The sequence below is a fragment of the Capricornis sumatraensis genome, chromosome 3, assembly GCF_032405125.1.
Source record: "Capricornis sumatraensis isolate serow.1 chromosome 3, serow.2, whole genome shotgun sequence".
Classification (NCBI taxonomy): domain Eukaryota; kingdom Metazoa; phylum Chordata; class Mammalia; order Artiodactyla; family Bovidae; genus Capricornis; species Capricornis sumatraensis.
The window spans coordinates 106,426,487-106,452,894 of NC_091071.1; the positions used below are offsets into that span (position 1 = coordinate 106,426,487).

General features: G+C 38.4%; 1 protein-coding gene across 1 annotated transcript in view; it reads left to right on the forward strand.

Annotated features, from left to right (window-relative positions):
• Positions 1-26,408, forward strand: part of ZRANB3 (zinc finger RANBP2-type containing 3) — a 289,988-nt gene that overhangs the window by 211,849 nt on the left and 51,731 nt on the right. The window contains exons 9-12 of the mRNA XM_068969046.1: positions 15,774-15,893; positions 18,270-18,389; positions 21,413-21,592; positions 22,094-22,246. Of these exons, the coding sequence (XP_068825147.1) occupies positions 15,774-15,893; positions 18,270-18,389; positions 21,413-21,592; positions 22,094-22,246 (573 nt within the window). The remainder of the gene's footprint in view (positions 1-15,773; positions 15,894-18,269; positions 18,390-21,412; positions 21,593-22,093; positions 22,247-26,408) is intronic.

Consider the following 26,408-nt stretch of genomic DNA (forward strand, 5'->3'; position numbering starts at 1 on the left):
CTGAGAGAGACGAGGAAACTACAGAAGACTAGTTTGAAGGTAGCAGAGGTTGGTTCATGAAATTTAAGGAAAGAAGTCATCTCTATAACATAAAAATAAAAAATGAAGCAGCAAGTGCTTATGTAGAATCTGTAGCAAGCTATTCAGAAGATCTGGCTAAGATAATTAATGAAGGTGGCTACATTAAACAGTCGAACACGACTGAGCGACTGAACTGAACTGAACTGAACATTAAACATCATCTTCATTGTAGATGAAACAGCCTTCTATTGGAAAAAGATCCATCTAGGACTTAATGCAGTTAGATAGGAAAAGTCAGTGCATGTGTTCAAAGCTTAACGGGAGAAGTTTACTCTCCTAATTAGGAGCTAATGTGGATGGTGACTTAAGTTGAAGCCAGTGCTCAGGTCGTTCAGTTCAGTTACTCAGTTGTGTCTGACTCTTTGTGACCCCATGGATTGCAGCACACCAGGCTTCCCTTGTCCATCACCAACTCCTGGAGCTTGCTCAAATTCATGTCCATTGAGTTGGTGATGCTATCCAAGCATCTCATCCTCTGTCATCCCCTTCTCCTGCTTTCAAACTTGCCCACCATCAGGGTCTTTTCCAGTGGGTCAGTTCTTTGCATCAGGTGGCCAAAGTATTGGAGTTTTAGCTTCAGCATCATTCCTTCCAGTGAACACCCAGGACTGATCTCCTTTTGGATCTCCTGGCAGTCCAAGGGATTCTCAAGAGTCTTCTCCAACACCACAGTTCAAAAGCATCAATTCTTCAGTGCTCAGCTCTTTGTATGGTACAACTCTCACATCCATATATAACTACTGGAAAAACCATAGCTTTGACTAGATGTACCTTTGTCGGCAAAGTAATGTCTCTGCTTTTTAATACGCTGTCTAGGTTGGTCATAGCTTTTCTTCCAAGGAGCAAGTGTCTTTTAATTTCATGGCTGCAGTCACCATCTGCAGTGATTTTGGAGCCCAAATAAATAAAGTCCATCATTATTTCCATAGTTTCCCCATCTGTTTGCCATGAAGTGATGGGAACGGATGCCATGATCTCGTTTTTTGAATGTTGATGAGTTTTAAGCCAACTTTTTCCCTCTTCTGTTTCACTTTTATCAAGAGGCTTTTTAGTTCTTCTTCACTTTCTGCCATAAGGGTGGTGTCATCTGCATATCTGAGGTTATTGATGATATTTCTCCCAGAAATATTGGTTCCAGCTTGTGCTTCATCCAGCCTGGCATTTCCCATGATGTAGTCTGCATATAAGTTAAATAAGCAGGGTGACAATATACAGCCTTGATGTACTCCTTTTCCGATTTGGAACCAGTCTGTTGTTCCATGTCAAGTTCTAACTGTTGTTTCTTGACCTGCATACAGATTTCTTAGGAAGCAGGTAAGGTGGTCTGGTATTCCATTCTCTTGAAGAATTTTCCACAGTTTGTTGTGATCTACACAGTCAAAAGCTATGGCTTAGTCAATAAAGCAGAAGTAGATGCTTTTCTGGAATTCTCTTGCTTTTTTCAGTGATGCATCAGATGTTGCCAATTTGATCTCTGGTTCCTCTGCCTTTTCTAAAACCACCTTGAACATCTGGAAGTTCACGGTTCACATACTCTTGAAGCCTGACTTGGAGAAATTTGAGCATTACTTTGCTAGCATGTGAGATGAGTGCAATTGTGTAGTAGTTTGAATATTCTTTGGCATGGCCTCTCTTTGGGATTGGAATGAAAACTGACCTTTTCCAGTCCTTTGGCCACTGCTGAGTTTTCCAAATTGCTGGCATATTGAGTGCAGCACTTTCACAGCATCATCTTTCAGGATTTGAAATAGCTCAACTGGAATTCCATCACCTCCACTAGCTTTGTTCCTGGTGATGCTTTAATGCCCACTTGACTGCATTCCAGGATGTCTGACTTGAGGTGAGTGATGACACCATTGTGGTTATCTGGGTCAAGAAACATTTTTTTTTTTTAGGTCTTCTGTGTATTCTTGCCACCTCTTAATATCTTCTGCTTCTGTTAGGTCCATCCCATTTCTGTCCTTTATTGAGCCCATCTTTGCATGAAATGTTCCCGTGGTATCTCTGATTTTCTTGAAGAGATCTCTAGTGTTTGCCATTTTGTTGTTTTCCTCTATTTCTTTGCATTGATCGCTGAGGAAGGCTTTTTTATCTCTCCTTGCTGTTCTTTGGAAGTCGACATTCAAATGGGTATATCTTTCCTTTTCTCCTTTGCCTTTTGCTTCTCTTCTTTTCTCAGCTATTGAGTGCTCATTTACCATTCTGTATATCCTAAGACCCTTAAGAATTATGCTAAATCTTCTCTGCCTGTGCTCTATAGGTGGAACAAGGAAGCCTGGCTGACAGCACATCTGTTTACATCATGATTGACTGAATATTTTAAGCCCACTATTGAGAACAGTGCTCAGAAAAGATTCCTTTCAAAATACTACTGCTCATTGAGAGTACCTGGTGTGATGGAGATGTACATTGAGGTTCCTGTTGTCTTTATACCTGCTAATACAATGTCAGTTTTTCAGCCCTATGAATCATGGAGTAATTTCAACTTTCAACATTTATTCTTTAAGAAATACATATCATAATGCTGTCGCTGCCACAGATAGTGATTCCTAATTTGGATCTGGAAAAATTCAGTCGAAATTTTTCTGGAAAGGATTCACCATTCTAGATGACATTAAGAACATTTGTGATTCATGGGAAGAGGTCTAAATAGCAACATTCACAAGAGTTTGAAAGAAGCTTGAGTCCAGCCCTCGTGGATGACTTTTAGGGGTTCAAGACTTCGAAGAAGGAAGTAACTACAGATGTGGCAGAAATAGCAAGAGAACTAGAAGTGGAGCCTCAAGATACAACTGAAAGCTGCAATCTCATGATAAAACTTTATTTATTATGTGAGAAGCACTCTTGCATTCCACAATAAAAGCATAAACCAAATCCGGGCCACTGATCCATTTCTGCCACCTCTTACGGCCCGTGCCTCAGAGCCATTAATCAGGGAGCCTAAACTCTGGCAGGGTAGCCACACCACTTGTTTTCAAGCTGCTGAGGGATGATACTCTAGGTCTAGAGTCTCGACAGGATAGGCACAATTTCCTCTGGAGTCCATTCTGTTTGAACCCTTATAAAGCCTGAACTTCTCTTAAGAGCACAGAGCCAGCCCCTTAAGTCTCAGAACAGATTGCCATCAGTGGAGATTTGCAGACAGTCATGATAATTCTTCAGTAGAAGCAGTCACTTCAGTGGGTAAGTAAAGAAAGTGGCTTATTGAGGTGGAACCTATTCTGGTGAAGATGCTGTGAAGGTTGTTGAACTGACAAAGGATTTAGAATATGACATAAATTTAGTTGGAAAAGCCACAACAGAGCTCGAGAGGATTGATTCCAGGTTTGAAAGAAGTTCTGCTGTGGGTCAAATGCTATCAGACAGATTGCATGCACAAGAAAATTGTTCACGTAAAGAAGAGTCAATTAATGCAGCCAACTTCAGTGTCGTCTTTCTTTAAGATGTTGCTCAAGCCACCCAACCTTCAGCAAACATCACCCTGACCAGTCAGCAGCCCACAACACTGAGGCAAGACCCTTCTTCAGCAAAAAGATTATGCCATGCTGAAGGCTCAGATTTTTAGCATTTTTCAGCAACAAAGTATTTCTCAGTTGAGTATGTATATAGTTCTTTTAGACATAATGCTATTGCACACTTCACAGACTACAGCATAGTGTAAATGTAAGTTTTGAATGCACTGTGAAACAAAAATTCATGTGACTCCCTTTCTTGAAATATTTGCTTTGTTTCTGTGATCTGGAGTTGAATCTGCAATTGAATCTCCCAAGATATGCCTGTGTGTAGAGAATGCACTGGAAGGAGTAATCCTGTAGGCACGGATGTTGCACTGGTAATCTAGATGATCTGAACTAAGGGTGGTGGCCGTAGCACATCTTAAATTGAAAGAAAGGAATAATTCAACATATATTAAGACATTAGTGATTGATTGAATGTGGAGGCGAGTTTGGTAAAAGTAGGATCTAGATTTTTTTGCTTGGCCAACTGGATTGATGTTTGTGAACACAGTTCCCCATTAAGTATGATCTGTGCCAAATTCAGCAAGACTCAAGCCATGAGGTAACGGAAGATTTGTTTCATACTCTGCGGCATCATATTGGAAGTGCTTTACTTTTTATTGAATCACTTGAAGAATTATATAGAGAAATTTAAAGATAATTATAACTATCTAATGATAGTTTATATAAATTTGAAAATCTTGATGAGAAAGAGAAGGAATTTGAAGAAAATAATGAGTTTTCAAGTAAATGCATTTGTGTGAGTATGCTTATTAGTTCAGTTCAGTCGCTCAGTTGTGTCTAACTCTTTGTGACCCTGTGGACTGCAGCATGCCAGGCTTCCCTGTCTTATGGGATATGAGTATGAGTGTATTTATAGGATATGCAATTTTATTTTATTTACTTTTTTTCTCTTTTTTTGGCCATGACACTAGTCTTATGGGATCTTAGTTCCCAGACCAGTGTGTGAGCCCAGGCCCCTGGCAGTGAAGACATGGAGTCCTAGCCACTAGACTGTCAGGGAATTCTCTAGGATATGCTATTTTTAGAGGCATATGTTTAATTATTGCCTAAAATTAAATGAGCTCTTCATGATTTGTGATATTTAATTTTTAAAAAGTGTAACTTCATAATAAACAAATTAACATGTAAAGTATAAAATCTTGTCCTTGTCAGCTCTTCTGAGGAAATCAGTACTTCCCACATCTGTTTATATCACTCTTTTACACTCTCTATTCATTGTGGTTAGAGAACAATGGACCCAAAAGGACCTCTGTGGGCCATCTGGCCTCTTACTTTACTTCAGGCAGAGTTACCGTGTAAAGTCTTCCAGACAAATGGATCTCCATCTATACTATTTTTATAAACCTCCAGGATAGATTTCTTCCTCATGTTTTCTCTTTTTCTCATATCCTACAATGTCTTAGGGGGCTTTCCGGGTAGCTCAGGTGCTAAAGAATTAACCTACAGTGCAGGAGACCCCAGTTTGATCCCTGGGTTGGGAAGATCCCCTGGAGAAGGGAATGGCTACCCACTCCAGTATTCTTGCCTGGAGCATTCCATGGACAAAGGAGCCTGGTAGGCTACTGTCCATGGGGTTGCAAAGAGTTGGATAGGACTGAGCAACTTTCATTTTCACTTTCACAATGTCTTAAGCAGATGGGAATAACAATTCTAGTGCTTCCGATTAGGTCGTGTCAGCGAATTAGGTCATATTAATATGATAATTTTTAATATATACAATGCAGTATATAATGGTGTTGACATATATCATCCATGTGCTGTACAGACATTTATGCTGTTCCGCCATTTGAGTTTAAATACTTGTACTTCTTAGGGGCATAGAGGCTGTATAAGTTTTGTTTTATTAATATTTATTTGGCTGTACAGGATCTTTAGTTGTGGCATGCAAATACTTAATTGCAGCATGTGGAATCCAGTTCCTGACCAGGGAGGTCTCTGTAGAATTTTTAAACATGTTTGCTTTTACATTATTGAGATCTCTTTTTCAGATACTTCTTAAGAAATTTAATAATGATAATGGTAAGCATAAGTGATAATGATAAGTGCTAACCAAGGAAATGACCATAAAATAATTAATGTTGCTAGTACAAAGTCATTTGTTGAAGAATCTGAGGTAATTACAATTACTTTTCCTTCTCTATACCATTGTTTTTATTCCTCTGTGATATTTGTTGAGAATATAATATGTGAAAATGAACAGATTCTTTTTTTAATTGTAGTTGATTGAGAGTGTTGTATTAGTTTCTGCTGTATAGCACAGTGATGCAGCTATACATATTTATGCATTCCTTTTTATATTTTCCATTATGGTTTACCACAGGATATTGAATATAGTTCCCTACGCTATTCAGTAGGACCTTGTTTTTTATCCATTCTCTGTGTAATAGTTTGCACCTGCTAATCCCAAACTCCCAATCCATCACTCCCACATCCTCTCCTGCCTTCTCAGCAACAAGTCTTGGACAGATTCTTTAGATTTAAGGTCAGCCTAATACTGTCCTAGGGGAAAAAAAAAAACAGATGTAAGTTCATTTAGCCAACTCTTAAGTTATTTTCTGGTACTTTGCAACCATATCTCTTTAGAAAAAACCATTTTAAGAGAAATGCCAGCTATGTTTCTAAGAAAATGATGAAATCAACCCATAACTTTAAACTTCCTGTCACTGTGGGGATGGCAGCATTTCTTAGTGCTTTAAAAACTTTGCAAAGGCAAATTACTTTCAACACAAAGTGGATTTTCTGTCTGCTGTGTTGCCTCTGCAGCTTAAGCAGGGGGAACCCTACTTATACCATGCAGTGAGGTTCAGTGAGGTCACTGCAGTGCTGCACAGGGACTGAGATGTTGTGAGACTAGGGTGCCTCTTCCTGAAACAGTTCTTTTTTTTCTGAGGAAAGGGTCTCTGGCTCTGAGGGTTTCACTGGTGGCTCAGTGATAAAGAACCTGCCTGAGCCAGGCGCTGTAGGTTTCCTGTATTAGTAAGGAGATGGTCAGTAATAATAAAGTACAAATAAAACAATGATATTTTCTTTTTAGAGGAAGAAGGTGGTATATTAGCTAAATAGCTATGTGGAATGGAGGAAGGCTTTAGTAAAGATGGGAAGATACCCATTTAAGAACTAAGAGTGGTTTAGTCCAGGTCTCTCACATTGCAGGCAGATTCTTTACCAGCTGAGCCACAAGGGAAGCTCAAGAATACTGGAATGGGTAGCCTATCCCTTCTCCAGTGGATCTTCCCTACCCAGGAATCGAACTGGGATCTCCTGCATTGCAGGCAGATTCTTTACCAACTGAGCTATCAGGGAATCCATTTTGAGGTGGCAGGAATGGTTAAGTTTGGAGTCACAGGTGGAGGAAGAAGAGAAGATATATGTCTTTTGTATGAAAGGAAAGGAAGTGAACAATGAGTTTTTAAAAAAAAGTAAGGAAAAGTAACAGAATTCTCAAATGATGAATTCTGTTTTCTCTGGGCAATGGGAAGTTTGAGAGACATAGGTTCTGATTTTGAAGAAAGTAGCAAGGTTAAAATTGTTTTTGCTGTTTACTGGAAAAATATAGTAAAAATATGAACTAACACTCTTACAGTGTTTACCATGTGCCAGTTGTTCCAAGCATATTTTATTCATGAACTCATTTAATTTTTACTACTACTCTTTGTGTAATAAATACTTTTTATCCCCTTTTATGGGGAAACCAAGGTACAGCGTTTAAGTGACTTGCTCAGAGACTCTCAGATTGTAAATGAGGGAGGCAGGATTTGAACATGTACAGTTTGGCTACAAAGTACATACACTTACCTATCATTCCACTAAGGTAGCAGAGTAATTGTAATATTTGTTGGTGACCACGGGTTTAAGGTGACTTCTGTTTCCGTTACTGATTTTTTTAGCATCTCTGTTCAGGTATGGAAAGAGAAGATATAGAATTTAAAAATCTGTACATTCTATGTATTATCATTTTAAATGCCCAAATAAGATTTAGTCATGCTTTATCATACAGAGTTGATTACCTTATTGACATGATCAATGGATGGAGTTTAGAAAGAAATTGAGAATGTTTTTCAAAATTGATTCAGTTTTTAAAGAATTAGATTAGCTCTTTTGATCAATGACTTTTATGATCAAATTCACATGAAATAAAATTTTTATGAAAAATATTTTTAAAGTCCATAGTAATGTTGCCTTTACTTTCTAACTTTGCCTAAATTTGGTTAACACAGTGGAGTAGATTTTTCATGGGAATATTCTCTCTCATCCACCTTTGCCTGATAGATAGAAAAATAGATTACATTGAACAATTGCTTTATTATAATATCTTATTCCAAAAAGCTTTATGGAAAGGTTTAGGATCCCAGGTTCTTCTGTAAAATCGTGTTGGTTAAGATGTTAAATTGGGGTTACACTCTGCTTACATACAGTATTTTAGCCCTTCTGCTTCTTGGCATGAAATAGGCTGCTTGCACAACTTGGTCAGTGTCAAAAGATTAGATGTATTAGACATGTTAGATTTCTATTTACAGATGTGTTTATAAGCATGCCTAGCAATAAGAAAATCATACTTCTTATAATTCACCCAAGTTATCTTTGAAAGTTTCCTATAGGAAAATTTTGGTGTGGGGTTCTGTAAAAATGTTCAGAACACTGACAAGAGTATGGAATGACCATTCTTCCCTAAAAAGTTGTCTTCTACCAGATTTGAAAATGTTTTTTTCAGGCTGATGAAATGGTTTCTAAATTAACAGCCATTGGCAGGGGGAAAGGGAGAGCAGAAGACAAATTCCTGGCCTTTCTGTATGGTGGTCTGCAGGGCAGGTGAAGTGAAGTGAAAGTCACTCAGTCATGTCTGACTCTTTGTGGACATGACTCATGAAATTCTCCAGGGAGAATACTGGAGTAGATAGCCGTTCCTTTCACCAGGGGATCTTCCCAACCCAGGGATCAAACCCAGGTCTCCCACATTGCAGGTAGATTCTTTACCTGAACCACTAGGGATGTTAGAGGGGTAAAAAAGCAATGATCTCTTTTACTTATTACTTTCCTTTCCTCATTTAAAATCATTTTAAAGGATAAAAGACAAATTAACTATCATAAATTTATAAATCAGTAAGAAACATTATACAGTGAAATAGATAAATGAATAAAAACTAGAGTCCGAGAGGCTATCAACTGATGAATGGACAAGTAAAATGTGATATGTCCTCACAATGGAATGTTAGTTGGCAATAAAAAAAAAGAAGTTAAACACTGAAAAATGTTACAACATGGATTGAAAGCATTATACTAATAAGCCAGTCACAAAAGACCACATATTGTGTGATTCCATTTGTATGAAATGTCAAAATCATCCAGTCCACAGCGACAGAAAGTAGACTAGTGTTTGTCTAGAGCTAGGTTGATACAGGGGCCTGCAGTGGAGGTGGAGGGATTGCTAAGAGATGAAAGATTTTAGGGAAATGAAAATATTGTGAAATTGTGAAGGATGCACAACTCTAAATGTTCTAAAAACTGTTGAATTGTAATCTTTAAATGGGTGAGTTATGGTGTGTGAATTATATCTCAATAAAGGGTTGTTTTTGTTTTTTCAAAGCATCTGGATTCTTCTTTCTACTGTGGCTACCCTAGTTCACCACTTTGCTCAACAGCTTCCACCGTAGCCGCAGGGTAATTGCTGCAGTGTGCTGTGCTGTGCCTAGCTGCTCAGTCGTATCTGACTCTTGGCGACCCCATGGACGGTAGCCTGCCAGGCTTCTCTGTCCATGGGGATTCTCCAGACAAGAATAGTGAAGTGGGTTGCCTTGCCCTCCTCCAGGGGTGCTTCCTAACCCAGGGATTGAACCCAGGTCTCCTGCATTGCATTCAGATTCTTTAACCTTCTGAGCCCACCAGGGAAGCCCAAGAATCCTGGAGTGGGTAGCATATCTCTTCTCCAGGGGGAACTTCTGACCCAAGAATCTAACCGGAGTCTCCCGCATTGCAGGCGGATTCTTTACCAGCTGAGCCACCAGGGAAGCCCCGGTATCAAGTGCAGGTCATAACATCCAAAGCAAGGAAGTTTTCCATAACGTCTGTTTGTCACTGAGCATTATTTTGTTTTTGATTCTGAAGCCTCCAGCAGACTTCCCATTTTCCCTACAGGGCAGAATCACTGGGGAATGAAAGTATTAGACTTGCTGAGACCAATCACAGTTCACCTCTTCTTGACTAATAGGGGCTTGAAGAGTTGTCCTTAAATCATGTGCCTGGTGGTGCAGTGGTAAAGAATCTGCCTGCCAGTGCAGGAGACGCAAGAGACATGGGTTTGATCCCTGGGTCAAGAAGACCCCCTGGAGCAGGAAATGGCAACCCACTCGAGTATTCTTGCCTGGAAAATTCCATGGACAGAGAAACCTGGCAGGCTACAGTCCATCTAGGCACAGAGTTGGACATAACTAAGCACACACATGCACATCAGATATCTAAACAGATCTGCCATTTAGTCTGGGGTTGAGGACTTCAAAACTTAAGGAGAAGCTTTTTTAGCTCATGCTCCCTTAGCTACAAGTTATAGGTGCTAAAGAAAAAGTTATTCTGATACTTGCTAAAACAGTAAGGAAGACTTTATTCAAGGAGTTGACTCTGTCTCAATACAGTTTGCAATAGGAGTCAACTCTTGCAACTGAGACAAGAGATCACTCAGCTCCGAACACAGCAGAGAGAGCTGGGGATTTATAGCCAACAAGCAGGGTAAGGGGGTCAGTGGTCAGAAAATTAAAAGAGGAGACATCAAGGGTAGGGAGATTTTGCTAAACTGGTTGCTCCTGCCAGCAGCACATGCTTGTCTCGAAGATTAAACTATGCATGTCTAAGTGCATAGGCTGGTACAGTGAAACTGTGGATTGCTCATTAAATCAGTTATGGTTCCTTTGGTCACTCACTCTTCTTGGATAACTGGTAATTCTAGACTTTCTTGCAGCAGGGATGTTTGCATTTATCAGATCAAAACCAGGTCAAAACAGAATTCTTGCAAAAAGAAGGCCAAGAAATTAGCTGTAAATAGTGAGGATTAGGAACTTGATCAGATACCAAGAGTTAATCAGGTATCAAGAGTGGGGGCCTTCTTGATAAATTGACCTTGCAGGATTCTTGCTAAAATTGGACCTGGAAAAGGCAAGAGAGACTTGGAAAGCCAAAACTGAGGCATAGTTAAGAAGAGGGCTAAGAGGAACGTAACTGAAGTTTGGTCAAGGAGAAAGTCTTTGTCATAGCTCAAGTTTGGTGTTTTTTTGCTCTTTTCCCCTCTTATTATTTGATTAAAGACTGACAATTTAAAGTAACTTTCCTCAGGTCTTTAAAGCAATGTAGGTTTTTCTTTACTTTAACTTCAAAAAGTATGTGTACCTATTCACTGAAAAAAAAATTTAAGAAATAAATCGTATAACATATTCTCATTATTTCTGCATTTCCTTAAGTGAGATATAGTGTGTCAGTTCAGTTCAGTTCAGTCGCTCAGTCGTGTCCGACTCTTTGCGACCCCATGAATCGCAGCACACCAGGCCTCCCTGTCCATCACCAACTCCCAGAGTTCACTCAGACTCACATCCATCGAGTCAGTGATGCCATCCAGCCATCTCATCCTCTGTTGTCCCCTTCTCCTCCTGCCCCCAGTCCCTCCCAGCATCAGAGTCTTTTCCAATGAGTCAACTCTTCACATGAGGTGGCCAAAGTACTGGAGTTTCAGCTTTAGCATTGTTCCCTCCAAAGAAATCCCAGGGCTGATCTCCTTCAGAATGGACTGGTTGGATCTCCTTGCAGTCCAAGGGACTCTCAAGAGTCTTCTCCAACACCACAGTTCAAAAGCGTCAATTCTTTGGCGCTCAGCCTTCCTCACAGTCCAACTCTCACATCCATTCATGACCACTGGAAAAACCATAGCCTTGACATAGTGTGTAGTCTTCATTAATTATTTAAATTAGAACTTTGGCTCACAGACACATTACTAACAGACCAATTTTAGTAAAATGAAATGAAATTATGAGTATTACAGCTTCTATAAAACCTGAACTGGTGTGACCAAAACACTGATAGTTAACAGGACCTGCGGTTCCTGTATAAAATGCACTTAAGATATTTCAAAAGCAAACTTCTATTCAGATAACTTAAAATATGACAATGCAGTGACTTTTAATCAGGCTAGAATCAGAACAAGGAAAATGCATGTATAGTTCATTTTAAAATGCAAACCTATGCAGTCCCTGACCTAAGAACCTAAGAGAATCCCCAAATCCCTTTGCTGTGTAGATTTTTTGGTTCTGCAGACACATTTTCTCCTCAGAAGCAACATCACAACACTAGCTAACAGGTTAGTCCCAAGAGATTGTTTAGCCTATTGAACTTTATCTAATTGAATTTATAATATTAATAGTAACCATAAGCCTTTCTGAACCTGTGATTGGGAGGAATAGACAGAAAGGGGCTTGAGCTTTGACACCAGCAGTTTCCGGTTGTACTGAGGAGGGGGTGATGGTAGTGGAGGAGACTGGTAGAAATAGCTTGCTTGTGTAGAAGTGGGGAGTGCAACTGAGACTAGGGGTGCAGTGGTTATTTAGTCTGTAAGTCGGCAGTGGTTGGAAATGAATGTACCTTAAAAATACTCCAACTTGACATGTACTTTTTGAAAGGCTTATCACAGTAAATATAGCTCTTTAGGCAAACATGCAGCTTATTAAAGTGGTTCAGTTACCATGGCAACATATCTGGAATTTATAGCTCCTTATTTTGAGAGGGCTTCATTTCCACCTTCTGAGGCACTGAAATCCAAGGCTAAAGTTCTTAACAGCCTCCAATCTCATTGTATGAATTTTTAGTCTTTGGAAAACGTAGACGTACAAAATGTAGCTTGGAGAGAATCAGTCTTGTGACTTGATAGTCATATGCATGAAATTTAAATTGGCATTTTTCAATTTTAAAATGTTTTAAACTGTTTCCTATTTAAAATTTTTAAAATTATTACAAAGCTATATTGATCATAATTTAATGAGGAGAAATAGAAATTTTGAAAAAAATAACAGTCCCCTAAATTTATTCCCTGGAGGCAACCATGTTCTTTTCTTGTAGCTGATTTTGAGGGATTTACTTCAGATCCCTCAGCAATGGGTTTCTCTTGCTTCTTGGCTGGTATCACTGCTTGCTTTGCAGCAAGTGTCATTTTAGGTGTCATCAATGGGTTTCTCTGTATGTAAGATGAGATTTTAGCCCTTTCAGTCTTCAGCCCCACCCTCACATCCAGACCTTTCCCCTGTTCCCATTCTTCAAACAGCGATAGATAGGGAGATAGACAAATTGATAGATTGATGGATTAATAGATAGAAACGGATGAAGAGAGGTAGAAAGCTATAGTTTTGCTAATTTTATATAAATTATACTAATTTTGGCTTGATCAGTATTCAACTTGTACATTATTAGAACCATGTTTATAATATTTACAGATGAACAATACAATATACTGTGGATATGTTATTTTTCTTTTATGACTCATTTTTCACTAATTCAGCCTCAAACTTTACCTTAGTTGTCCAGTCTCCTTGCGATATCTTTAAATGTTAACATTGCATCAATTTTATCCCCTTAACAAAATTTCTCCTTAGCATTTGATCAGCTGCAGTCTGGATGGTTTTTCTTTAGGTTTGCTGTGGAACTCTCATCAGAGAGTTTTATCTATTTCTCCCTTGTACTGAATTACTTCTTTTTCAAATATATATATAATTTTCTTTATTTTTTTTATTCCCTTATTTTGCTGTACATTTTCCAGTAGCCTCCCAAGAAAGGGTACATTGGCAGTAAATTGTTTGAAACTCTGCATATCTGAAAATGCCTTTGTTCTACTTTTATATCTGATTTTTAATTTGGCTGGATATGAATTGTTAGTTAGAAATCGTTTTCTCTCATTCAGTGTCAATGTTGAGATAACCAGTGCCATTCAGATTTTTTATTCTGTTTTGTTTCTGTGAAATCTGTTCCTCCCTTCTCTAGAGACTTGTAGAGTTCTTTCTTTGTTCCCAAAGTCCTAAGATTTCATGATTATGGACCTTGCTCTGGGTCCATTTTCATCTCTTATGAAGGATCTTCATTGGGCTTTTTCCAGTTTCCATTTTGGGAACTTCCAGTTTTAAATTCTGTAAAATATTCTTTTTTTTTTAAATTTCTATTTTTTTCTGTGTTGTTTTCTAGAACTTTAATTATTCACATATTTTTTTCATGGTCGGGTTCCCTAATTATATTTTATATTTTCTCTTATTATTTTATATTTCCATCTAATTCCTGGAAGATTTCCTCAGCTTAGTAACCAGTAGATTTTTCATTTCTGCCATTATAGTTTTAATTTCCAAGAGAATTCTGCCCCACTCCCCCCACTCTTTTTTTTTTTTCTTTTTGTAGTATCCTGTTCTAGTTTGGTTTTTTTCTCTCTCTGCATTGTTGATCTATTCATGTAGGTTGCTTTCCACAAATATCTGGTGGGTTTTTTTGTTTGCTTGCTTGCTTTTATTTATAAGACTTTAAACGCTAACTAGGAACTCTTCACGGATATGTAGAGTTTCCATGTTTATTGAAGGATAATAATTGAGTGATCTGATTGGGATGTCTTGTTGAGGAACCCCAATATCAGTATCTTTCGTCTTTTTTTTTTTTACTGGTCTGCTTTTCTAGAAAGGAATCATTTTACACGATTCTTCTCCCTTGCCTAAGTCTATGTTTGGGGACCCTAGGGAATAAAAAAAGTGGAGAGAGAGGGTCAGATCTCACCATTTGTTATGTAACTTACATCTAATCCCCTTGATTTTTTGCAGGATGACCCACCATCAGTGTAGGATTCCTCCATCTGGATAACCTCTGTTTCGCCCTCTCCAGAAAATAAATTTATAGTTTTCTTCCAGGATGGATTGGGAGATCACCTCTTATGTGGAATGAGTAGAGAAAGGCTTTGGATCAGCACAGCACATATTCAGCTACTTAAACATTTTTTCAAACAGTCTTCCTATTTTAGCCACATCCCTATCCTCACTTCCAGAGGTGACATTTCCTGATTCTTTTCTGATCACGCCACTTTAAACCAGGTACTTCTCAGCACTCCATACTGGCAGCTTAAGAACTGTCAGGTTGGCTAATCAGTTACCAGGCGTCTGTCTGCTTTTTCACTTGCAAAGTTTTGTTGCTATTGATCCCTCTCCAACCTCTTTTTCTCTATACATTTTTCTATCATTTAAATATAGCACTGAGGAGTGGAGGTTAAATATATTCAGCCTGCTATCTTTTCCCAAAATGTCTGACTAATTTTTTTTAACAGTTAAGAGATACTGTATTCGTGTTTTAAATTTAATTCTTGCTATCCATTTTAAATTTAACTCCTATGTAATTCATCTCATATTGATTTCTTATGCTTAACCAGTATCCTGGCCTCTAGCTAGCTAAGAAAAGCCTATTCAGTATAAGCTTTCATGATTTTTCTCCCTTCTGCTTCAGGATTTGTCTCCCTCCCTGTTCTCTCTCACCTCCCTACTGAGCTCTTAATCCCATCACTTCAGCCTCTTCTGCAAACTTCATCCTGGAGACAAGCACAGTCCCCTCATTTCTTATTTTTCTCAGTCTTTCTACACCTTTAACAGCCTTTTTGTAAATCTACCTTAGTTTCTTAGTTACAAAGACATGAAAAAACAACTTTCCTTAACCCTTAAACTTCAGCTCAGTTTTCTTATTCTTTTTCAGTTTCTCTCCCACACACACAAAATGCCATTTGTTTGACTTTTTATCTTCCAATTTCTCTTTCACTCTATTCCACTTACTCCTCTGTATGAGCTTTTTTTTTTGAAAATTACTTTCTGAACAAAACCACCAGCTGCTTCCTCACCATGGCTTACCTGACTACCCACTTTGCTTTGAGACTCCTTCCCTATCTTGTTGTTTTTTTCCATCTAAATTCTTATCTTGTTTTTATTTTACTTCTCAGTTTTTTTCCCTCATGTTCCTCTTCTTTCACGTGTCGCTTTAGGTGTGGGCTTCTACTATAGGCTGCCTTGAGGACAAAACAGTTAAAGTTCATAGAAACTTACTGATTCTCAGGCTTTTCTTGCTTTACTAAAGTGGCATGATTTCTTAAAAACATTTTTATGACATTAATGAGGTTTAACTTTTTATATTTAGGCAGGTGCTGTAAAGGATTATATTAAGATGATGCTTCAGAATGATTCACTTAAATTTCTGGTTTTTGCTCACCATTTAAGCATGCTCCAAGCTTGCACAGAAGCCGTTATAGAAAACAAGGTATGTTACCATTTATTTATGAAACACTACTTAGGATGCAGTTTTTATATCCTAAACATCAATTGTAGTTTTTATAATTGAGGTGGGGTTTTTTTTTGCCTTCTTCAGATTATGGGATGTATATGTATAAATTATTATTACATGTTTTATTGCAAATTATACAAATATATATATATATTAAATTATACTAATATTGGGATCCACAGGGGGTGCAGTGGTAAAGAATCCTCCTGACAATGCAGGAGAGGCAAGAGACACAGGTTTGATCCCTGTGTGGGAAAGATCCCAGTAGGAAATGGCAACCTACTCCAGTATTCTTGCCTAGAAAGTTCCATGCACAGAGGAGCCTGGCGGGCTACAGTCCATGAGGTTGCAGAGTTGGTCACCACTGAGCACGCACACATACACTATTATTATATTTCCATTGTGTTGATAATATACTACTAATACTTCCCTTTTATACCAGTCATAATACTCCACTGATCAAATTGATGGATGGATTAAACTATGCTGCTTTGATAGACTATCATGTGAATTCTGTTTTTGTTATTGGATAAACCATTTGAGATTGGTAAAGGCAGTTAAAATTGTTGTTTACCCACATGGTGGCCTAGAATGTGGGTTATTTTGAGGAGAAAGGAAGACAGTTTTGTTACCCAGCTGCAGTGATACTTTTTAAAAATCTAGGCAGCCTACTTTATAGAATATTATTATTAAGATTTAGTGTGGGTGAGTCTGAAACATACACCCAGGTAAGCCCCCTGAAACATGCTGGCTTCCCCGCCTTTAGGCCCACCTTGTTCCCCAGCAGCACTATCAGAGCAATATCTGCCGTTTTTCTTTCCAAGTGTAAACCTGTCGCTCCTCTGTGTGTGCTAAGGCCTTCTTGAGATGCTCTGGATCAGCCAGAGGAAGTTCCTGACAAATTGTAAGAGCTTAATATCCATGTAACATCAGAACCGCTTGCTGGTGCAGTTAGCTTTTTTAAAGGGAGGAATGAAGCCATGTTTTTTTAAAACTTTGTGTACTTTTTTCAAGTATTTGCTAATTATTCATTAACATTACCAAAGAAATAATCCTAGTCTTTCCTTCATAGAATGATTTACAATAATATAACATAGTAAAGTGCTATATATTAAAGGGATGCTTTCTCATATCATATAGTATCTGTGATAGATCCTCTGAGGAAGAATTAATGAGCCTTAGAAATAATTTTTAAATGATTGAACAATATTAGATGTTTAATTCTGATTCCGTTATACCTTAAAACTATTGGAATATATTCCAAGTGTGTCTCTTCCTCCCACTCCCACTTTACTGGTGTGTTTAGAATTCCGTTTAATGCCACTAAGAGTTAAAACTGTAGGTAGTCATGGTGTTGGAGGTTAATTTCTCCCAAACTCTCCTTTGTCTGACAGTATGTTTTCTTTAGAAAGACCCTCAGAAGATTTTATAGTCTCCGTTGGTGGATCACTGGTCAATTTATATCTGTTTATGAGGACATAGGAAAGTTGATAAGGGACATTCTATTAAATCATTAATTTGCTGGTTCGCTTATAAAACTGTGTCTCAAGTATTTAAGGCAATATTTTCCATAAAAGTGCATATAAAAATGGGACAGTTTGAAATTCAGGGCTTATGCCTGTTTTTACAAATTTGAGTAGTAAATTTTTAAAAACTATTCGGATGTACACCGACTGCTCATATTTTCTAAACTCATATTGTTCCTAAAAGACAGCACGGTTCAATTTAGTACTTAATATTTCCTTCTTTTTTAAAAATGTGTTTGTGTGTCTTGGTTCCTGCCCCAGTGGAGATGACCAAATCACATATTTCTTTTAAATTTAAAAATGGGAAAAAGATGACTTAAATGCTACTTTAAAAAAGATGTTTTCCCAGTTAATGTTACAACATTTCAGGACTACTCTTCCTGAATCCCAAATACATGGGCTGAATCCACTTTTTCTCACATGTCTGACTTTATTTTCACTTTGGAATTAGTGGTTCTGTAACTTTAAAATTAGTCTGATCCATCTTTTAAAGTTTGCATATCATTTTACCTAGAACATTACTAAAGACAATAATCCAGTTAGGATTATGGAACTCCTGTTATATATGTGACATCACACTTGGCATTGATGGTATGAAGATGAATTAGACATAGATACCACTCTCAAGTAGCTTAAAATATTTTAAAATAAGAAGTTTTTATAAGCAAGTATTAAGAAATCTGGTTAAGAGTCTTCTTATACAATGTTTACTAGCCTTTTTCACCAGTTTCTGTTTTATTGTGTGAACATAAAAATAAGTTGTAACATGTATATAATAAGATGGAGCTTGTCCTAATTTTGCCATTTCCCTTGTTGTTGATGGTAGACTCGTTACATCAGGATAGATGGAAGTGTTCCATCTTCAGAAAGAATACATCTGGTTAATCAGTTTCAAAAGGACCCTGAGACTCGAGTGGCTATCCTCAGCATTCAGGCTGCTGGTCAGGTAAGAAGTTTCATGTCTGAATTTGATAATGAAATGTTGAGATAATAAAAAGGCCATTAACCTTAACTATAACTTCCTATTTGGTGTGATACTCATTCCACCTTGGAGAGTGCTAGAAAGTGTAACAGAAGGAGACCTCAACACCTCTGATTATAAGCTTCCTGAATTTTCAAGTAGAGAATTTCCTGAAAGAGTAAAGTTAATTTCATTATAATGCTTCCCATGATCTTTTGTATAGCATTTTCTCATCCCTTTCTTATAGCACTTATCTTACTTGGTTGTTTTCATCAGAGTCTGTGAAGCAAGGTGGCCTGAGGGAAAAAGAACTCTCCTGTCTTTCTGAATTTTTTGTGGAGCGCCCTTGGTTTGTTCCTTAGAATTAGGTTTGGCTACAAGTAAATGAAAATCCAAATTAACAATGACTTAAATGCACAAAATTTCACTCTTGGATACAGACAGTCCAAGGCTGGTTACCACTCGTAGCAGGTGTCTCATCTAAGAGTTCTGCTGGAGCTCACTCTGATCCAGGCAGCTGAGTGGAGAAAGGCATGCTACATTTCACTGGCCTGCAGTTATTCCCAGAGCCACAACTGACTTCAAAGGAAACTGGAAACAGTAGCCTTTATTGATCATCAGGTGTTACATTATAAAGGAGTAAGAAAAGAATAGATATTGGTCTGTACTACCCACTGTAGAAGGGGACCCTTCTGAACATTTTTCCTACTAGCATTCTAGAATATTTTGATGTAAATATCTAAGCCAGGATATTTAACAGAGGGAAAAGCAATTGAGCAGATTGTTGTTAAATATCCAGCCTGGTATATGGCAAATCTGGCAGCTTCTGTGGATTCTGGAATCTGGACCAGGGCCAAAGTTCTCCTTTTAGTGAGCTAATTGATGTATATAAAATTGTCTATATAGAGAGAATCCATGAAGATGAAGAAGTTCTAGAACTCTCTAGGAGTTCTAGTCAAAAAGATGGTTGTCTCAACACTTTCATGTTGGATTGAATTTCTAGTAGTCTGAGTTTTATATCTGTTAGAATATTTCAGCCATAGAAAATATTATAAAAAAAAGAGCTTAAAAGTAGAAAGGGAGTACCAATAGCTTGGGAGAGGATAAGTAGGAAGAATCTGGGCAGGAGAGTGTGGGAGTGACCTGATAAAACACTTTCTGAAATTAAGATTGTACAAGGCACTCACATTCTATTCAAGGCTGTGTTCCTGAAGGCCTTGTGTAATTCAGAGCTTAATACCCTTGAATACTATTAATAACATCTTCATCAGAATGAAGGAAAGTAGAAAGGGCTTTGTCCTGGAGGTTTCTGAATCTTCCATTGTAGTTTAGTATTAATAGCATCTTTGAGTGATTTGATCTTGCCAACATATTTTCCCTTTTTTTGTTTGTATGGTCATATGATACTTTTTACACTTTTATGATACTTTTTTCTTTAAATGCTTGCAGCATTTCAAATCCTAAATAGCAGCACAGTTTAACATGGTGTTTATTTGACTCTGTCCATGTCTTTATTACTTCTAAGTTCTGTTCCAGCATGGTTGATCTTCAGCTTGAGAATGAGTGCCACCGTTTAATGAATGCTCATATGATGTTGTTAAGTGATATTAAAATATTTTAAGTTAAAGGAAAGGAAAGTGAAGTCACTCAGTCATGTCCAACTCTTTGTGACCCCATGAACTGTAGCCTACCAAGCTCCTCTATCCATGGGATTTTCCAGGCAATAGTACTGGAGTGGATTGCCATTTCCTTCTCCAGGGGATCTTCCCCCCTGTAGAAGGGGACCCTTCTGAACATTTTTCCTACTAGCATTCTAGAATATTTTGATGTAAATATCGAACCCAGGTCTCCCGCATTGTAGACAGGCACTTTACTGTCTGAGCCACCAGGGAAGTCTTTTAAGTTAAAATTACATCAAAGCAGCACAGCAGTCATGAATGTCACTCACAGAAGTTCCAGGGCATGTGAACAACAGCCATGGATTAGATGACACTACATAATATGGTAGGTGTTCCTACTGACCACGTAATACCACCCACTACTGTGTGGCAGTCACATAAGTGTGGTCCACATTTCGCTTGACTTACCCACTTTGAAGTCATGCATTTTTTAACGCAGTTTGAAGAGACTTGCATTATTTCATGTATTAGTTATAAAATAAGACCTAGTTAATACTTTTAATGTCATACTATTTCAAACTGATATAAAATACAGTTGCACAAAGATGCAACTGTATTGTATACATCAAGATACAAATCAGTAAACATCAGAGTCTTTGGGATGCAACACGAGAAGTTCCATAGATAGAAAAGGCTTTGACTATAGACATGATTTTCTTGCTTTATAAAACAGAATGAATTGAATGAATAGAGGATGTCATTGCTCTCTGCCTAGTTGCTATGGATACCATGTGTTAGAATTATATTCTCATTTATAATGTATTTTATTAGATTTTCCAATGGTAATGTGAACCCAGTATACATCAGAGGATAAAGTGATTTTGTTTATGTATACATCGTCAAACTGACTTTTGAAATACTGAAATACCTTTTAAACATGTTCTTTGTAGTTTACCTGACTAATTTGCAGTAAGCAGTCTTCATTTATCTGAATTAAATTTTCTTAATTTGACTTAAAATGAAAGACTGGTTTGTTTTTAAGTCCTTCAGAGTTCTCTTGTCCAGTGAACGTACTCAGAAAGACTTTATTATGCGTGGCTCTATGTTAAATTCTAAGTTTATTTGCATCTCAGTTTCTTTACTTTGGGATTCCCTGGTGACTCAGACAGTAAAGAATCTGACTGCACTGCAAGAGACCAGGTTTGATTCTTGGGTCAGGAAGATCCTCTGGAGAAGGGAATGGCTACCCACTCCAGTATTCTTGCCTGGAGAACTCTATGGACAGAGGAGCCTGGCAGGCTACAGTCTAGGGGGTCTCAAAGAGTCAGATACAACTGAGCGTCTGACACTTTCACTTTTCACTTTTTTTCTTCACTTTATTTTGTTTAGGGTTTGACATTTACTGCTGCAACTCATGTTGTATTTGCTGAGTTGTATTGGGACCCTGGACATATAAAACAAGCAGAAGACCGTGCTCACCGGATTGGACAATGCAGTTCTGTGAATATTCACTACCTTATTGCAAATGGAACTCTAGACACCCTTATGTGGGGAATGTTGAATCGCAAGGTAAAGCTAGAATTTAAACCAGGTTACCAACTTACTCATAGCTTGTATGAGTTAAGAGGCTGAGTTTTGGTGTTTTCAGGCAAAGCATATATACGTACACTAAGATATTGATGTTCATAGAGACCAAGTCCAGAAAAGGCTTCAGTTGGTAATGCTTTACCTGCTGTCCTTGTTAATCAGAGAGAGACATGAATTTACATGTGTTCCTATTGTCTTCCAAGTCCTTCTCTACCATTTTAGGGGCCAGGGGAGGATGAGCTAGTAAGGAAACAAAACATTTTCAAACCCCAAGTCCTTTTTGTAAGCTGAGAACATACACTTTCTCAGAAGGATTCTTGAACCTTGAGTGATTCTTTATTCCTAAAGCCCATGATATATTGAAAAAATACGATTTTCTTTATTGGATTGCTTGTGACTCAAATGCAAACCCAGGTTACTGCTTAGTAAATGTCAGCTGTGAGGCGACCTGTCCTAAAATCTATATGCTTTTCCATCTTACAGGCTCAGGTTACAGGAAGCACACTGAATGGGAGGAAGGAAAAACTTCAGGCTGAGGAGGGTGATAAGGAAAAATGGGATTTCCTGCAGTTTGCTGAAGCTTGGACTCCAAATGAAAGGTCTGAAGAGATCAGGGATGAAATGTTGTTCACTCGTGTAAGATTATATTCTTTTCTATTTATTTTAATACCATGAAACTATGACTTTATCATATGTTGTTTTAAATGGCAATTTTCAGTTGTTCACGCTATTGAAAGGAGTCTCCATGTAAAGGTGGAAAAGCTCTGAGAACTAAAGGATGACTTTGATGTAAGGAGGCTGCAAGAGTGGTTTGTATTTTTCAATAGTAATAGATCAGTGCTCACTGTTCAGCTCTTTAGAAAAACAAGGAAAGTAGAATTCCTGCCTTCAGGAGAAAATATGGGAGACTATATCTGAGACCCTGAGGGTAGGGAAAGATATATTAAATTTGCCACAAAAAGTGACATAACAAGTCTCATACTCAGTAAAGATATTTTGCATTACAGTGTTCAAAGTATATAACTTTATACAATTCAGCTAGTAAAACAAACAAGCTGGTAGAAAAAATAGGCAAACAATGCGAGCGTCAGAGGAGACTGGCCTGAATAGACAAAACATGAAGAGAAATTACCTTCTCCAAAATAAGACAGATTTATCAAGGTACCCTTTTCTCTTTACAATTAGTAAGTAATCTATGGTGTGATACTTGGAGATCACATGACTATTACTGTTCCCAAAACCTTTCACGCCTTGGTTTTAGCATTCATTGATCTTGGCCTGAAGCAGTTTTGAAATTGTGGTTTTTAAATTCCATCATTGCTTCTTCATTAGCTGGCAATTTTCTGTAGAGAAAAACTTCTCATTTCTTCTTTTTTAAAAAACATCACTATGAACTTGGGATTCTCTTAATATTTAGTGGGTTATAATCTTGGCCGTTTTTTTAAGATCTGTCTGGAGGAAGCACCTTTATTTTATTTTATTGGGTTTTTGTTGTTCTTTGGGGTTTTTATTGAAGAATAGTTGGTTTACAATATTTGAATTCGTCTCAGATGTACTGCAAAATGATTCAGTTATATGTTTTTTAGATTATTTTCCATTATTCAGTTCAGTTCAGTTCAGTTCAGTCGCTCAGTCATGTCCGACTCCCCGCGACCCCATGAATCGCAGCACGCCAGGCCTCCCTTTCTATCACCATCTCCCGGAGTTCACTCAGACTCACGTCCATTGAGTCAGTGATGCCATCCAGCCATCTCATCCTGGGTCGTCCCCTTCTCCTCCTGCCCCCAATCCCTCCCAGCATCAGAGTCTTTTCCAATGACTCAACTCTTCGCATGAGGTGATCAAAGTACTGGAGCTTCAGCTTTAGCATCGTTCCTTCCAAAGAAATCCCAGGACTGATCTCCTTCAGAATGGACTGGTTGGATCTCCTTGCAGTCCAAGGGACTCTCAAGAGTCTTCTCCAACACCACAGTTCAAAAGCATCCATTCTTCGGCGCTCAGCTTTCTTCACAGTCCAACTCTCACATCCATACGTGACCACAGAAAAAACCATAGCCTTAACTAGACGGACCTTAATCGGCAAAGTAATGTCTCTGCTTTTGAATATGCTATCTAGGTTGGTCATCACTTTTCTTCCAAGGAGTAAGCATCTTTTAATTTCATGGCTGCAGTCCCCATCTGCAGTGATTTTGGAGCTCAAAAAAATAAAGTCTGACACTGTTTCCACTGTTTCCCCATCTATTTCCCATGAAGTGATGGGACTGGATGCCATGATCTTCGTTTTTTGAATGTTGAGCTTTAAGCCAGCTTTTTCACTCTCCTCTTTTACTTTCATCAAGAGGCTTTTTAGCTCCTCTTCACTTTCTGCCATAACGATGGTGTCATCTGCATATCTCAGGTTATTGATATTTCTCCTGGCAGTCTTGATTCCAGCTTGTGTTTCTTCCAGTCCAGCGTTTCTCATGATGTACTCTGCATATAAGTTAAATAAGCAGGGTGACAATATACAGCCTTGACATACTCCTTTTCCTATTTGGAACCAGTCTGTTGTTCCATGTCCAGTTCTAACTGTTGCTTCCTGACCTTCATACAGATTTCTCAAGAGGCAGGTGAGGTGGTCTGGTATTCCCATCTCCTTCAGAATTTTCCACAGTTTATTGTGATCCACATAGTCAAAGGCTTTGGCATAGTCGATAAAGCAGAAATAGATGTTTTTCTGGAACTCTCTTGCTTTTTCCACGATCCAGTGGATGTTGGCAATTTGCTGTCTGGTTCCTCTGCCTTTTCTGACAGAATGTGGTCCACTGGAGAAGGGAATGGCAAGCCACTTCAGTATTCTTGCCTTGAGAACCCCAAGAACAGTATGAAAAGGCAAAATTATAGGATACCAAAAGAGGAACTCCCCAGGTCGGTAGGTGCCCAATACGCTACTGGAGATCAGTGGAGAAATAACTCCAGAAAGAATGAAGGGATGGGGCCAAAGCAAAAACAATACCCACTTGTGGATGTGACTGCTGATAGAAGTAAGATCCGATGCTGTAAAGAGCAATATTGCATAGGAACCTGGAATGTCAGGTCCATGAATCAAGGCAAATTGGAAGTGGTCAAACAAGAGTTGGCAAGGGTGAACGTCGACATTCTAGGAATCAGCGAACTAAAATGGACTGGAATGGGTGAATTTAACTCAGATGACCATTATATCTATTACTGTGGGCAGGAATCCCTCAGAAGAAATGAGTAGCCATCATGGTCAACAAAAGAGTCCGAAATGCAGTACATGGATGCAATCTCAAAAACGACAGAATGATCTCTGTTTGTCTCCAAGGCAAATCATTCAATATCACGGTAATCCAAGTATATACCCCAACCAGTAACGCTGAAGAAACTGAAGTTGAATGGTTTTATGAAGACCTACAAGTCCTTTTAGAAGTAACACCCAAAAAAGATGTCCTTTTCATTATAGGGGACTGGAATGCAAAAGTAGGAAGTCAAGAAACACCTGGAGTAACAGGAAAATTTTGCCTTGGAATGCGGAAGGAAGCAGGGCAAAGACTAATAGAGTTTTGCCAAGAAAATGCACTGGTCATAGCAAACACCCTCTTCCAACAACACAAGAGAAGACTCTACACATGGACATCACCAGATGGTCAACACCGAAATCAGATTGATTATATTCTTTGCAGCCAAAGATGGAGAAGCTCTATACAGTCAACAAAAACAAGACCAGGAGCTGACTGTGGCTCAGATCATGAACTCCTTATTGCCAAATTCAGACTCAAATTGAAGAAAGTAGGGAAAACCGCTAGACCATTCAGGTATGACCTAAATCAAATCCCTTATGATTATACAGTAGAAGTGAGAAATAGATTTAAGGGCCTAGATCTGATAGATAGAGTGCCTGATGAACTATGGCATGAGGTTCGTGACATTGTACAGGAGACAGGGATCAAGACCATCTCCAAGGAAAAGAAGTGCAAAAAAGCAAAATGGCTGTCTGGGGAGGCCTTACAAATAGCTGTGAAAAGAAGAGAGGCGAAAAGCAAAGGAGAAAAGGAAAGATATAAGCATCTGAATGCAGAGTTCCAAAGAATAGCAAGAAGAGATAAGAAAGCCTTCTTCAGTGATTAATGCAAAGAAATAGAGGAAAACAACAGAATGGGAAAGACTGGAGATCTCTTGAAGAAAATTAGAGATACCAAAGGAACATTTCATGCAAAGATGGGCTCGATAAAGGACAGAAATGGGATGGACCTAACAGAAGCAGAAGATATTAAGAAGAGGTGGCAAGAATACACGGAAGAACTGTACAAAAAAGATCTTCACGACCCAGATAATCATGATGATGTGATCACTAATCTAGAGCCAGACATCTTGGAATGTGAAGTCAAGTGGGCCTTAGGAAGCATCACTATGAACAAAGCTAGTGGAGGTGATGGCATTCCAGTTGAGCTGTTTCAAATCCTGAAAGATGATGCTGTGAAAGTGCTGCACTCCATATGCCAGCAAATTTGGAAAACTCCGCAGTGGCCACAGGACTGGAAAAGGTCAGTTTTCATTCCAATCCCAAAGAAAGGCAATGCCAAAGAATGCTCAAACTACCGCACAATTGCACTCATCTCACATGCTAGTAAAGTAATGCTCAAAATTCTCCAAGCCCGGCTTCAGCAATACGTGAACCGTGAACTTCCTGATGTTCAAGCTGTTTTTAGAAAGGGCAGAGGAACCAGAGATCAAATTTTCCATTATGGGTTAATGTAAGATGTTGAATATAGTTCCCTGTGCTGTACAGTGGGACCTT